The 15,540-nt window shown below is 35.6% G+C and overlaps 2 protein-coding genes across 3 annotated transcripts; one reads left to right on the forward strand and one right to left on the reverse strand.

Annotated features, from left to right (window-relative positions):
• Positions 1–535: 535 nt before the first annotated feature.
• Positions 536–15,107, forward strand: LOC109170013. 2 transcript variants are annotated; one of them, XM_019318931.1, is made up of 8 exons: positions 536–923; positions 1,225–1,333; positions 1,441–1,530; positions 1,621–2,292; positions 2,486–2,846; positions 2,970–3,051; positions 3,256–3,513; positions 15,097–15,107. In XM_019318931.1, the coding sequence occupies exons 1-7, from the start codon at positions 747–749 to the stop codon at positions 3,463–3,465; spliced, it is 1,701 nt and encodes a 566-aa protein (XP_019174476.1). In that variant the 5' UTR covers positions 536–746; the 3' UTR covers positions 3,466–3,513; positions 15,097–15,107. The 2 variants fall into 2 exon arrangements, with proteins under 2 accessions (XP_019174476.1, XP_019174475.1); XM_019318930.1 differs by lacking the exon at positions 15,097–15,107 and adding an exon at positions 3,610–3,896 and having other exon boundaries at positions 537–923.
• On the reverse strand, positions 7,765–9,240 carry LOC109170014 (heat stress transcription factor B-4-like). Its single transcript, XM_019318932.1, has 2 exons — positions 8,953–9,240; positions 7,765–8,856 (listed from the first exon to the last, which is right to left on the reverse strand). Exons 1-2 carry the CDS (start codon positions 9,199–9,201, stop codon positions 7,951–7,953), a joined length of 1,155 nt encoding a protein of 384 aa, XP_019174477.1. The 5' UTR covers positions 9,202–9,240; the 3' UTR covers positions 7,765–7,950.
• Positions 15,108–15,540: the final 433 nt, after the last annotated feature.

Raw genomic sequence — 15,540 nt, forward strand, 5'->3', positions numbered from 1 at the left:
AATACACACCTTGAACTTGGTGTTTTTTTATACTTTCTCAACATGTTAAAACACAAAGAGTCAATACTATCTCACTGAGGCTCGAACTGATGTTACTAAGAGCATCCACACTAAGGGGAGAATGTGGGGAGCATGTCAGATTAAATCTCCTTGTTTGAGTTCAAAGCTAATGTAGGGAAGATTTATTTGGGGAAGAATTCCTCTTGCTAATTTAAAAATATTGTCAGGAAGACAAAATGAAGAAGAAAAGGTGCTGTGCGCGCACAGCACCTGCCCATACGGGCGCGTCAGGCGCGCATGACACTAATACTTTTATATTTTTTTTTTCAAAAATCAATTTTAATTTATTTTTGTTTTCTTTTTCTTTCTCCCCTTTCATCTTCTCTTTCCTAATTACTCTTACATTCTCTCCCCATTCTCCCAAACCATTGTGGATGCTCTAACCACACAAAAAGAAAATAGAGCATAAAATAATGGTAGGAGAAATGAGGAGTACAGGTAATAATATCAGTCAAATGGAAGCGAATCCTAGATAGTGACGAAGGACGGAAGGACAGAACATCATATGATTTAACAATGGCCACGCTCCCCCATAGGCCATAGTTGTCCCAAAAGACCTGACACTTTTTGGGCATTGTACGTACAAATGTACAATAAAACCCTGCAGGAAGTTGAAAAAGGAAGAAGAACTCGCAGTAACCGCATCATTACTCTCTCTTTGAGCTGGAAGTGAAGGCAAATTAGCAATGCCGGAGCTAGGGTTTCAGGATCACCGGTCCGGCTTCAGACCGCGGGACGTCAGTCCGGATTCTGTTATCTTCACAGCCGACTCCAGCTTCAGTCTCTTCTCCTCCGCTTCCGGCAGCGCGGAACGCTGCTCCTTCGCCTCCGACGACTCCTGCTTCCACAATCCTCCTCAATCGGTAATCTCATTTCACCGTCTTAATTATCAGTCCGTATTATGTTATAATATGTTCGTCTTTCGTCTACGTTTCTGCAATCTCTCTCCACACTGCGGTTGAAATTTTATGCGATATATGACGATAATGTATGTATGTGTTTTTATGCTTTTGCGTAATGAGAGAAAATGATTGAACGAGTAAGACTAAACTGGTTTTCGTTTTTGTTGTTGTTTTTTTTTTTTTTTTCTGATAGTAATTGCGGTGCCTAAAATCTTCACCGTGACTGGAATCTAATTGGCTTTGAAAATTTGATTTGAATCAGCATTTGACAGCACATGAAATCCGTGAGGCTTCATGTGATCCAGCTCCAGATCCAAACAAACCAGTTGTATCCAAGAATAATCACTTTGGCAAAAAAGGAAAAGTGAAAGGTAGTCTTTCGTCCTCTGATTCTTAAGCTTTGATGAAAGAAATAAGTAACTAACAAAGATATGTCTACTCAAAAGTTGTTTTATTCACAACCCCTGTTGTGTTTCAGTTCAAAAAGCAGACAGCAAGGAAGCTGATACAGAGGATGAATATCTGGCTTTTGGTTCTTCAAGAAGATCCTTCTCTCAAGCTCTTAAAGGTTCTCCCACTTGTATAAAAGGAATAGAACAATTCAATATACATATTTGGGATCTTTAGTTGACTTTTTCTCTACTTTTTAACTGAATAGAATGCCAAGAAAGCAGGTATAGATCTGAAGCTGTATTGAACAAATCAGATAGGCAAAGCCTGGCTTCATTAGATCTGAAAAACTCTGTGATCAATGCCACAATTTCATCTTCACCGCGATTTGGAGTCATGAAGAAAGAATCTATCACTGGCCATTCTGGTGCATTTCCGAGCCCTGGAACTCCAAATTACCGCCATTCCAGTGCAGGGATTCAGAAAGGCTGGACTTCAGAGCGTGTGTCGTCACATACAAGTGCAAATAGGAGTAAATGCAATACTTTGTTGCTGCCTTTTAATAATGGAAGGAACTTACCTTCGAAATGGGAAGATGCAGAGAGATGGATCTTTAGTCCAGTATCAGGAGATGGTGCAACGAAGACTTCATTGCAGCAGCCACAGAAGCAGCGCAAATCCAAGAGTGGGCCACTTGGCCCCCCCGGGGCTGCATACTACTCGTTATATTCTCCAGCAGTGCCTGTCTCTAGAGGAAAAAGTATAGCAAATTCTCCTTTTTCTACAAGGGTGATGAAAACCGATGGTTTATCAATTCATGATGGAGGCCATGATGCCAATGGAAACTATGTTGCATGCTCAGAGCCATGCATGGCAAGGTCTATTAGCATCCATGGATGTTCTGAACTTCTGAGCTTATCCTCAATGATTGCTCCCCAAGGTAGAAGTTTAGATAGTTGGTGTATGGGGAATTCCATTCATTTGGAATTCATTTTCACTTCTATTTATTTCCTTTGCTCATTACCACTTCTTTGGTCTTTAGACTCTTAAGAATTGTGAATGTGGATTCTATCATTTGCTTCTGACTTGTGATAAGATTTTGGTAACATTATAATTGGTATTTGGATGTATAGATGATGAGAGCAGAAGTGACAAAGATGCAGCTGCCAATGTATCTCGTGTTGTTTCAAGGCGGGATATGGCAACTCAAATGAGCCCTGAGGCTAGTCCCCACTCATCTCCAAGGAGACGCTCATCATTCTCTTCTTCGACGCCCTCTATTGTACCATTTGTGGAAGTGCAGAGTTTCCATCCCTCTAGAGCAGAAGTCAAGGATGTGGCGGTTGATGAACGGGTCACCATGACAAGGTGGTCAAAGAAACATAGGGCTCGAATCCCTGGGAGCAGCCTGGAAAATATTGATAACTGGAAAACTCAAGCCACGGAGATGCATTCTGCTGGCCGGGAAATTTCAGAAACAAAATCTGCTTCCAAGTAAGTGTAGAATGGTAATGTCTTAGTCATTTTTAACTTTGTACTCTGCCCATTGTTAGAAATTTTTAAGGTTATAAAAATAAGCTGGTCAGTTAAGATGGGTTGAAATTGTATGTATTTCAGGATCAAGAGGGAAGAAGCCAGAATAACTGCTTGGGAGAACTTGCAAAAGGCAAAAGCTGAGGCAGCAATCCGAAAACTTGAGGTTGTCTACTTGATTACTTCATTATGATATTAAACTTTTATAATTTTTGAAAAGTGTGTTATACCACTAATTTCCCATTCACCCTACTCATGGAGTCATGGATATAGTATTAGTTGAGTCTCTAAGGAAATGCTAGCATATACAATACAATATTGAAATGCAATTGTATATACAATTAATGCTAAACAACTTTACAAATGTCAGATGAAACTCGAGAAAAAGAGATCATCATCCATGACTAAGATTATGAACAAATTAAGAACTTCCCAGAAAAAAGCGGAAGAGATGAGAAGCTCAATGGTAACTACCCAGGGTCATGAAGTTACAAGAGCCTCCTCCCGCAAAGCCTTATCCTTCCGCCCAACACGCAGAATGGGCTCCTTGAGTGGCTGTTTTACATGCCCTGCATTTTAGTCACATGAAGGTACCCTTCATTCTGTCATGTGGAGGTTCAGTTGTCAGGTAACGTCTTTAAGCCAGTGTTTTGATGGTTCAACTTTCTTCCAATCTGAGACCGCGTGCTCTATTTATTTGTGTTTCTTGCTTGTATACTCGCAGGTTAATGGTATTTATGGACAGTGTACATACGGCTGGGATCCACTTCGACACTCGAAGCGTTATACAGTTTCGTATCTGCTTCATCCATCGCTGTATTCAAAGGTACATGGTATTTTGTAACATTCTGCAAGCCGTCAAAAATTGAATCTGTATGTAATTGAATCGATGAATAGTGTTGTATCATGTGTATTATTGCTCCTTGACTTTAGTTTGTGAAAATTAAAATGTGTATGTTGTTTCATAAACATGATGCTTCTATATCAAAATTTTGTAGCTTAATGTCTCAATGATGCTAAGTAGACTCTCTCAGGTGTTACAATGCAAGCCCAAACTAATCAAAATATGAACAAAAAATAGCTATATAAAATGTAGAGAAAGTAAATACAGTAAACCCCAGCCCAAGAATCTGTGGCAAACTGGAATAGTTTGGGCTGGATCTCATTCTCTCTCTGTGTACTTGTGTGTGTGTGTGTATATATATATATATATATATAACATTGATCTTGCCACGATTGATGTAGTTTTATTTGTTCCTCCATTAAATGATAACTTAACATGTCATTCTTGGAAGGTCATTTTCCCATACTGTCTCTCATGCCTGATTGATCTCCAAATGGACCAAATCTCTTTCTTCCATAATTAACAACAATATATCCAAAGATTGATTAGTGATTACTCACACACATGAAGAAGTCAAAGCAACCTAATCAATTTGCTTTGAAGATCTGCATTGATTACGACATTGCCCAGATCTTTCCAAGATCCCCATTGAAATCAAGATTGATTCCAGAAGCTAAGCAATCTTGAAATCAATTTATCCTAGATCACAGGTCATAATTATAACCACAACCTTCTCCACACAATTATTAACCATAAAAGTGCCCCCAAAAAAAAAACATTAAAAAAATCTTGGAAGCACAACTCAAAATGATTGCACAAATTTTCACCACCCAAAAAAAAAAAAAAAAAAACTTTCCAAGAAATTAAAAGCCACAACTACATGTATTTTATTACAGATCAGAAGTACTGTGAAAGTTTTTGCATTGTCAATAAAGGAGTTTATACTATCAAGGCTAGATTCCAAGAAAATGTCAAGAAAAAGGTGCAATCAAAAGACTAAACGAAGCAAAAATGGAGTAATTTAATTTGTATTGACAGTGGTCTCACCATATACCAAACCAGTAATATTTCTTCTTCTTCTTCTTCTCCTTTTGTTGCTTTCTCTACTTCCAAAGCTGGTGTCATTCTCCAATACGGCTGTTAAGCAAACTGGCTTAAAGCTTCTTTATCGTATTTCCCCTTTTCTTTCTTCTTTTCAACCCATTCCCCAAATATCATACCCCCCTTCAATTCTACTTTGAGACCTACGTCAAACCTATTCTTTATTCAAGTATGTATTCAACGATAGATATGTATAAAGTGTACACGGTTTGAGTCTACGACTATTTTATTTTAAGTTATACGTATTGTCTTAATTAAAATAAGTTGATTGATGATGTTAATTATACAGTAAGATTAACTCGATATGGGTGCTTCATTCCCAGTAGGGAATAGGGGAAGAAGACAATTTTGTTGTTAATGTTCTAGATATCGCATTAATATTCGACATGTGTCATGATTGACTTAGCTACTAGCCACTCGCTGTCACGTTAGACCTATATGTGAGATTTCGACAGTGACCCGCACGGGTTTAGCTCAATAGTTTAGTGGGCAGTATTTGAGGTAAGAGATCAAGGTTCGAACTTCGGTGGCGGCAGTGTTGAAATTATGTCCAAAGTGGGCAGATTCCTTATGCACAGCCTTTTGGTGTAAGAGATTTCGACAGTGTGCTCCTTCTCCACTACTATAAATAGAAATCCCCACCAGCTAGTTAGGAGATCTGATTCTTATTTTCGATCACGCCCCTCGAGCTCACTGTATATTTAGAACTTTGTACTCGAACTCTTTAATACATTTAATATTTAATAATAAACACTTTTTTTTTTCATTCTACCGCAATCATATTCATATTCTACCTTATATTCTATGTATGTAACATATAGATTTCAAATCTAATTAAGCTGTCATTAATCATAAAGAAAATATACTATGGCCCTGTTTGGTAAAAAATTGGCCTATATGTCAATTTTAGCTTATTTGATAATTATTAATTGTTTGATTTAGTTAAAATATCAATATAAATGTTTGGTTAATTAGTTTTTTGCCTCCAAAATGCTAAAATTCAAAAAGCTACTCGAAGTAACTTTTTCAATTAGCTTTTTGAGAAAAGAATTTATACCAAACAGCTATCAGCTAACAACTAATTTACCAAACACTTTTCTACAAACAACTAATGTTATCAACTATTTATACCCTCTAATTAACATAATCAGCTATCAGCTAACAACCATTTTACCAAACAGGCTATATATTTGTTATTTTATACTTACCATTAACGTAAGAATTTAACATACATCTCTTATTACTTATTAGTGATTACAAATTTAATTTGGTAAAATAGTGAATATATGTCATGAAAATGGAATTTCTATTTTCTAACACTTCTCAATATATATCCTTTGATCGGTCTACTATATAGTAAGTGCCTCACGTGCCATGATCCGGAAAAGACAAAAGGAAGGTTTAGGCAATATCCAATACCAAAAACTAGTTTTTTTTTTTTTTGTTTTTTTTTTTGTTTTTTGTTTTTTTTGTTTTTTTTGTTTTTTTTTGTTTTTTCACAACACCAAAAACTAGTTTTTAGGATAAGGGTCTTCAAGTATTAGAAAATATGGTGAAAATAAATAAATTTGTCAAACTTTAGTAGTACTGCTGGCATGGATGGAATATAAGTTAGTGGGATTGTAAGGGTTGGACAAAAGATGAAGCAAAGTAGAAAGAAAGAAAAAAAGATGGGATTTTCAAGATTTTTACCAACCAGTCAAAAACACCATCTATCCAGTATCCACCACTCATCACTATCATAGAGAGAGAAGATATAAAAACAAATAATAAAAATTCCAAACAGTGACTAATGAGGGGAGAGATATATCAGATACTTAAAGTGGGAAAAGGCAAAGGTTTTCTGTTCTTCAGAAGAAGTATAGAAGCCTTGATAGAAACGTTACAACCCTCATTTTAGTCATTTTCCCCTAACGTTGTTTCAACATCATCATATCGAAAAACCCAATCTTCTATATATATATATATATATATATATATATATATATATATATATATATATATATATATATATATATATATATATATATATATATATATATATATATATAGCACCTCTCTCTCTCTATATATTTACAGTTTCGATCTGGGCATGATTTTGTTCTCATCTTCCTGTTTGTTTCCGGGTGTGTGTCGTGACCGACCACGTACGCTCACATTAAACTAGAAATGGAGATATCTTATAAAACTCCATCTCAATCAAACAAGACATAATCATACCTTTTCTTTTCCTAAATCTATCATACTTTACTTTCTTGGCGTTAATAATTGCGATTATTATCTTAATAATTACCTCCGAATTACTATCTTTACATATACTCATCACCAAACAAACAATTATTTTATTATTCGTATGAAAGAAAGAAAAGAAAAAAAAATTGTCAGTCAGATCAGCTGCGCTGCTTTTGTCTCACTTTTTTCATGATTTCAAAATGTGTACGAGTGGGAGACTAATTAACAGCAGCACGTACTACATACGTCGTATAATGTTTTTGGTGGAGATGGAAGCTAGCAGCCATTTTGGTACGTATAATCCATTAAATGCATTTGATCAGAGAGAGAAAAAAGAGAAAGAAAGAAACCTCAGATCAGAGAGCAAGAAGTTGCCAATGGACAAGGCTGTTGTAGCCCAGAGTCTTTATTTACGTACTCAGTTGAACTGAAAAACAGAAAACCTTTATTTCACATCTCTCTCTCTTGATATATCTTTCATGCGTGCATTAATTAATGTAACTGAAGCTTTCAGAAAACGAAGAACCCAGAAACTAATGGGGTAATGAGGGGGAAGTGGGAGAAGAAGAAGAAATTAAATGCAAATGTAGTCTGTGACATGGAACTAGTAGTGGGAAGTTTAAAAAGATTTGAACTTTGATTAAATTGAGGATTTTTTAATTAAGCTTCATTTTTGGCTGGAGCAGCTAGGAAGAGGGAAGAAGATGATAAACTGCAACTACTAAAGTCATATATTTACACACACAAACACAAAGAAATCAAACATTCGTCTCATCTCATCATCAGAGACTCTTCCTTGGACTCCTCAGGGAAATATGGAAGAAAAGGGAGAATAAAACTAAGAAAAAAAAAAAACTTGATCTTTCTTGAATGGGATTAATGGAAGTCCTACGAACATGAAGATGGGGGCTTGAGATTCAAGCCCAAGTCATCTTTTTCCAACGCCAGTACTCGAGCTTTGTGATTGGTGATCTCCATGGAGGAAGGAGGTGTGGAAGATGGGTATTGGTTGTCTGGGTGGAGTCTTTTCTTTGACTGGAGAGGAACCCCGAACAGCTTTGTTCTTCCCAGATCACTCTCGCCGGCCGCCGCCACTTCAACGATTTGTGGTGTTTGGGAGGTGAGATTGATGAGACTGCCACCTTGGCGTTTAGGGTTTGTGGGTTGTTGATGATGATGATGATAGGTGATGAGTTGACTCAGAGGCTTTTGGGCCATCGGAGAAGAAGAAGAAATGATTGGGTTGGCGGCGGCAGCGGCGGCGGCAGACGGTGGTTGGAGCAAAGAGGAAGGGTAAGAGTTGCTCGGAGTTACAGGCTTCACATGGTTCTGAACGAAGTAAATTATGTCATTGTAAAGCTTCCTCATATGAGCCAACTCCGACATTAGCATATTGTTGCTTCTCCTCAGCCGCTCGTTATCCTCCGAAAGCGCCGTCACGGAGCCGCCGCCGAAGCACCCTCCGCCGCCAGCGCCGGCGCTGGCGGCGGAGAAAGTGACAGATATTGGGGAGTCACACCAACTGCTATTTTTGGTATTATTATTATTAGTATAGGGCGTTGTGAGCTGCTCATCGGAGTCCGGCGGCGAAATGCTGAGCCGGCTCGGGTACTGGAAGAAAGGCGGCGAACTGGTGATGGGATAGTTGAAGTGTTGCTGGTGGTGGCCGACCGGCGATGGAGGCGGCGGCTGAGCCGTCTTTCTCCGGTGGATCTCGCACAGCAAGTGCTTCTCCCCTCTCTTGAAGAACTCGTTAGCGAACTCCCATCTATCAGGCACTATCTTCCTAAAACCCTAATCGCCGGAAAATCAAGAAACTCATAAAAATCCCATCTTTAACGTACCCAAAGAAAGGGAAACTAACCCACACAGTTGAAAGACTATACTTACGTAAGTGTTGAGCTGGCGGACGAAGGAGGAGAAGTTGTTGTGCTTGAAATAGTTAGGGAGGAGGTCACGTGCGAACTCCGGCGGCCGCCAGACGACGAAGGTGGTGTCGTCTTCTCCCCAAGAGACTATATGGTCGGTGGCGGGGTCGTCAACTAGCTGATACGTTTTGGTGAGAAACGGAGCGGGGACTGATTTGTGGGAGTCTAGAGATAGTAATATTCCTTCGCAATTGTCAAGCATCAACGCCATTGATGAACAACAAGAACACCCTAGCTATTCTTTTCCACCACTGCACTACCGCATATATGTATATATGGAGAAGATGGTGAAAAGGAGGAGCGGAGAGCGATGATTTAGCGTTATATTTAGTGAGAGAAACAGAGAGAGAGAGAGATTGGGGTTAATGTTAGGCTAGGTAGTAGTAGTAGCAGCAGTATATGTTTATGTTATGGTGCCTCGGTTATGTAGTGAGAGAGAATATGTGTCTGTTTGTCTATATAGGACTGTGAAATTAGGGCCTTTCAAGACAAACCCGTGACACTTCTTTCTCTCTCTCTTCTTATTTTGTGATTCGGCGCTCACACACCATAATGTCCAAATTAAGCATAACCATATATAGGGTAAAAAAAATGTATTGGGTGCTTACACAAGTGGTCCGGCAAGGTTTCAAGTTCGATTCAATCAGACAAAGTTTATTGTCTTTCTTGTTTTGAATCAGTTAGCTAGCTAATTTAGACAATTAGGCTGGTGTGGTAGTTTACTAGCTAGAATCACAAGGTAACATTTACCTAGTGTACATCATCGAATAATAATAACGAATTTTAAATTGTATTTTTAAAGGTGTTGTTTGCATACACGAGTTTGAACTCTTGACTAACTTTTTGGTTGTATACAACATTGAGTTTTACAAATGCACTTGCATGTTTATCTATTGCTTTAAGTTGTTGGGTTATTATATATAATTTTTGTTTTTGGATGGTAATTCATAAAATATCTTTTCAAGATTATTTATTTGATTTTGGTAGTATGTTTCACATAATAATATACTCATGGATGGTATAGAGGTACCACAAAATTGAATTTGTGATGAATAATGTATGTAGGGGTGTGTGTGTGGAAGAATTGGAAATGGGGAAATGTGAAATTTTCACGTAAAACGAGTGCATGTCATGTTTTTCCAATTTGGAGTATTCGTTTGTTGTTTAATGGCACCAACCCAACACCCACTCTATTCTCTTCCCATTATATGTATATGTGTGTGTGTGTTCACATAGGGAACTAAATTTTCGGATGATGGACATGCTAATTTCATCCGGTTTTTTTTTTTTTTTAATGAATGGAGATTATTCAGCAAGTTGTTACAGAAACTAATATAAATTTTTACCAAAATTTATATGAGACAGTCTCATTAATCATTATTTGTGAGACGGGTCGAGTCAAGATGAAAATATAATACTTATACTAAAAAATATAATACTAATAAGAAATAAAGTGTTTATTATCTATATGAGAAAGTGTAACACTTTTGAAGGAAAATGTAAATATTACTACATTTTTACTCATAAGTATTACATTTTTCAATATAAGCATTACATTTCCATATTGAACCGACCCGACCCGACATATCTCACAAATAAAAATATGTGAGATGGTCTCACACAAGTATGACCTATAAAATTTTAATTTATATTACCTCGGTCCATTTTACCTATTCTGTTTAGTTAAATCAGTTCTTTTTTATTTATTTTTTTTTTAAAATTTAATTTGTTGAGTTTAATAATATTTTTGATGTAATTTCTTATTTAATAATATTAATTAGTATGAAGTAGCTACAACTATGAAGAACAGTGTTTCATATAATGTATGTTTTGTTTGTGTGCAGACAAATAAGGTAAAATGATGCATCGATGTTGGTGAAGGGATTTGTTAAAGCCTGCCGGTCTGCTGTGTTCTAATGCTGACGATATTTCACATCTTCTCTTCTCTTCCATTTTCTTCTTTTCTCTTCCATTCCGTCCCCCTCTCCCTCTGTGCAAGATTCCATTCATCAAGATATATACATACATATATATACACACCCATTGTATATATCTGCAGTACGTATAATCAATCAATCATGCAATGAATTTGTAGGTTTTTGATATATAGATGATATGGAAGAAGCAAATTAAAGACTTGAAGCTAGGTAGCCTTGCCTGCCTGGCTGGCTAGCTTATTGGATGGGTTATTGGGTTCCCTTTTGCTGACCTGGATGACTCAGATGTTCCAACTATTGGCTTGTAAAGTTGGCATGAATTGCACCAAAAATCATAACTACTTTTTTTTCCCTTCGTTGTACTCACTAATCATATTATGCCCCAACAATCCAACATATATTCTCTTCTCAACAAATTTATTTAAAATAGATTACAATTTCCGTCTCAGATTCAAACTCAAGATCTTAATTTTAACATTTTTCAATTTTATATTAGTCAAGTTCACAAAAAGATTAATCATTATGCTGATTAGATTACCGTGCGTGTTGATTGAGTTAAGAATAACTATATAGCAGGCTTAATTATATTTGCAAAAGTTGGTTTCGTTATGAATGTGATTAATGGTATTTTACAATTAAATTAAATTATACATGGTTGTGTAAGAGGAATAAATTAGAGTAGAAGAATATGTTTTTAAAAAAAGGTTAGGCATTATTATGTGATTAATCAATTGTGATAAGGGAAGAGATTTGGGAGTGGAGAAGTAGGGACATATATAACATGCCCTAAAGTGAAACAATAAGAAAATGATGATGAGTAATTATTCCAACAAGACACCTTAACTGATTATTTTGATCATGGCTTGGATACTCATGATCATTCTTGTAAAAGAAATTAAAGTTGTTTTTTTACTGCTATAATTCCTCATCCCCAATCATCTATCATCATCACATCCTTCTCCCTCCCACAATACATCTTTGTTTTCTTCCACCTTTTATGCATGGTTGTTCTCCATTTATTTATGCATGTCCGTTCTATATTACCCTACAAACAAACTTTCTTAAAACTCCCGCCCAGCTTCCTCATTAAGCCAAACCTTTTAATTCTTAATTCCTTCATTACTACGTTAATCATCATCAAACCCTTCAACATTAAATCTTCCTTTGTACTACATTGCCAAGCCCCAAGGTTACGTTAGTAATCTTTATTATATTACCTTGTGTCATAATCTTGGTTGAAAAAGATATTTATATATTTATTTAATTTATGAAAAAGTTCACAATTAATATTTAAATGTACGCTTTAGGTAAAATTCATATTGTAACTCTAACTGAAAAAGAATTACAAAGAAATAAACCAACTTAGATGGTCAGTATAATGCAAATCAATAATATTTCTTATTTTAACGGTACATGTAAACGGAGCATGTGAGAGATAGGTTATTGGAACAATATATAACAATATAAGATACTTGGAGTTGACTAAATATACAAGAAGGTTGAAAGCGGTGTGATTTTCCTTTTACATTTTTTGAAACAATGATTTTTTTTTGTTATTATTATAAAATAAAAAAATTACATATTATAAAAGGAAAGTCTATCATGTCAATACTGGTGTCTTTTATACAGATATAACAGTGCATTATTTTAATATAAATTATACCCGGTACTATTGATTATTTTCTTCACTCTCTGTATAATATATGATATATATGTACTCCTAAGACATCCATGATTATATTTGATAAATAATAAAGCATCAATAATATTTAATAGAAATTTTAAAATATTCTAATAAAAGATTTTTACTTAGGAATCAACCCAATACCTACAAATTATGGTTAATTACAATAATATAATGATTAAAATTATATTTATAAATATTCTTGAAAATTAAATAAATAAATTAAGATGAGAAGGAAGGCAAAGACACAGAGTAGTGTCAGTTTCAAGTCCCAATACCACTTAAGTCTCAGAAGAAGACTCCTAAACCTTCTTTATGAACTCAACTCAACGTAACCCTTTTATTCTCTCTTGGAGTGTATGTACACACACATATATATCTATCTATATATATATATACATACACATATACATACAGGCAGGCAGGCAGGCAACCTGTTTACAGTTCACACACCCTTTGGCTGGGCTTCTTTTACGGCAGTACTAGACTGCTCTCACCTCTGGTCTGCACACGTTCAGCGGCTGACATGGAGACAGACAGAAACAAAAGAGGCCCTCTCTCTCTCTCTCTCTCTCTCTGAATATGTATATAAATATTATTATGTATACTGGGCTCTTTTTCTTTTTCTTTTTGGTTTTTGGGGTTTACTTTAATTATAATGTTTTGATGTTTTCTTTGTTTTGTTTTAGTGTTATATGGGGTTCTCGTGATTCTTGTTTTGGATTGTTGCACATATCATCTCACATATATTTGTTGGCACATATATAGCTACACCCCTCTCTACCCCCCTACCTATTCCATCATGTTATACATACAGCATACTTATGCGTGGGAATATTCCACATGCACCCCCTTCTTACACAACACTGCATGCATCAATCTAGATGCACCTACATATATATATATATACATTTAGAGAGAGAGAGAGAGAGAGAAATGTATGTATGCAATTAACTATATATGCATGGTAATTTAATTTCAAAAATGAAATTATCTTCTTTTTTTATTAAGAGAAAAATCCTAGTGTAGGGTCAAATACTTCCCGCTATGTCGAAAGTTATAGCTACTAGTGAAGGAGGAATTCTCGTGACCCTTTCTCTAATATCTATTGTAGGATCAAACGCTTATCATTACACCAAAAAGGTATAACTAGTAATGAAGATACAACTTTATTTATTTATATTTACGTAGTAGTAAGCGTTACGATACGAGGGCAGGATATTGAATTTGATCGGCTCCGAACAACTGCTCAACACCTACACATACGTATACACATATCATGTGTATTATCACTCTGGACAACTCTAATCAATACAAGTTAGTCGGACAGTTGACTTGGTAACTATAAATTTCAAAATTTGACTCTTCGTGAAAATTGTCAATTGATCGAGTTTCTTAGTTTGAGATAGACAATTAAAGACAACTTAAACTAGTTTACTTCATTATGATCTTTTGCCAATTAATTACTAGAGTTACAGGATGGATTTTATCTAAACGATTATAACTCATAGCGAAATCGCAATTATATATTTTTTATATTTAATTGGCTAACAAGTGAATATTTGAATGTAAATTTAGGAGAGTGTAGTGTTACTCATTATTACATCATCATGAATTCTATGTCTGCACTAGTGCTAACATTTAATAGTAATTAACTATCCTTAATTATGGCTATGTTAGAATTAGTACGTGTATAATTATTGAGTGATTGGAGACATTTATTACAAATACAATAATGGATTGATCGTGTGACACATCTTATGACAGTTGCTAAGCTTCACAATCAAGAATGATGAGCAGGACAATGATGGTTATATAGTACACACGGAGTATATACATATGAAAAATTCAACCAAGCTGGTTAATTAGTTAGTTCAGTAATCACAAAATTTTAAAATTAACTCTAACATTTTTTATTTTGGCCGACCTAAACTAGTTTATTATCTTGTGATTCAAAAATTTCATGTAATTCTTTACATGTTAGAATAACATTTGTGATTTTTTTTCTAAAAATTAGAGTATATCCATTTTAATTATAGAAAGGGTTCCAATCAAAAGATTCTTGAGAGTTTCTTTGAATTTTTTAGGGGAGGAAATATGTCCAAAACCCAAACGTTGAGACGCAAGTTGATATCAATTAATTGTATATAGTTAGATGTATAAGCATAATATCTTTTGTAACAATTATAACATAAACTTTTTACAGTAGATCTTGGAAAGCTTAGCGCATCATATCAATTAAATTAACAATTTTGATATATAATACTCCGTAACGTAACGCAAATCAATGTACTAAAATACAATATAATGGTCGCGTATCACTAAGATACTGTTGTGGTATATATGTCCGTCCATATACACTATGTCTTGGGGAAAGGGAAGGAAAGAGAAAACCCAGGAAGATTCTATTCTATAAAATCGAAAAAAGTGATACCCACCACCCACATTGACCCCTCACATGACCACCGCCGATAAACAACATTAGTTTAATGGTTTGTATGTGTGAATTCCTAGGACAGACAGCTTAAAACACAGACTAGAATACGGATAAAACCAGACCCCAACACACTGCTTGCTCTAATTAACTTAATTATCCTTGCTACAAGGATTATTAAAGTAATTAATTAAACATGTTTAATTAAATGTAGGGGCAGATGGAAGAAGGGGAGGAATCGAATCATCAAAATATTGTATTGGGACGAGGAGGGTAGCTAGGTTAGGTTGCTACAAGGTTCTTTGGTCTGTCTCTTCTCAGTTCTCAGTCTCTCCTTTGTCCCTTTCTCTTGACCCTCTCTGCTTGGCTACAAACTCCACACTTTATACCCACCCTTTTCTTATTCTTTTATACTCACCAAACACCCGATTTTGTATTTTATGAGACCAGACTAATCTGATTTAGACTTATCAGCAAGTTGATTTGTGATAGTTT

This window comes from Ipomoea nil, unplaced genomic scaffold (assembly GCF_001879475.1).
Source record: "Ipomoea nil cultivar Tokyo-kokei standard unplaced genomic scaffold, Asagao_1.1 scaffold3321, whole genome shotgun sequence".
Taxonomy (NCBI): domain Eukaryota; kingdom Viridiplantae; phylum Streptophyta; class Magnoliopsida; order Solanales; family Convolvulaceae; genus Ipomoea; species Ipomoea nil.

Bases quoted from the DNA above. Each gene is read 5' to 3' on its own strand.
- LOC109170013 (XM_019318931.1), top strand. From the start codon at position 747: ATGCCGGAGCTAGGGTTTCAGGATCACCGGTCCGGCTTCAGACCGCGG. The intron at 924-1,224 runs GTAATCTCATTT...GATTTGAATCAG, and splicing joins TCCACAATCCTCCTCAATCG to CATTTGACAGCACATGAAAT. The intron at 1,334-1,440 runs GTAGTCTTTCGT...GTTGTGTTTCAG, and splicing joins CAAAAAAGGAAAAGTGAAAG to TTCAAAAAGCAGACAGCAAG.
- LOC109170014 (XM_019318932.1), bottom strand. From the start codon at position 9,201: ATGGCGTTGATGCTTGACAATTGCGAAGGAATATTACTATCTCTAGAC. The intron at 8,857-8,952 runs GTAAGTATAGTC...TCCGGCGATTAG, and splicing joins TCCGCCAGCTCAACACTTAC to GGTTTTAGGAAGATAGTGCC.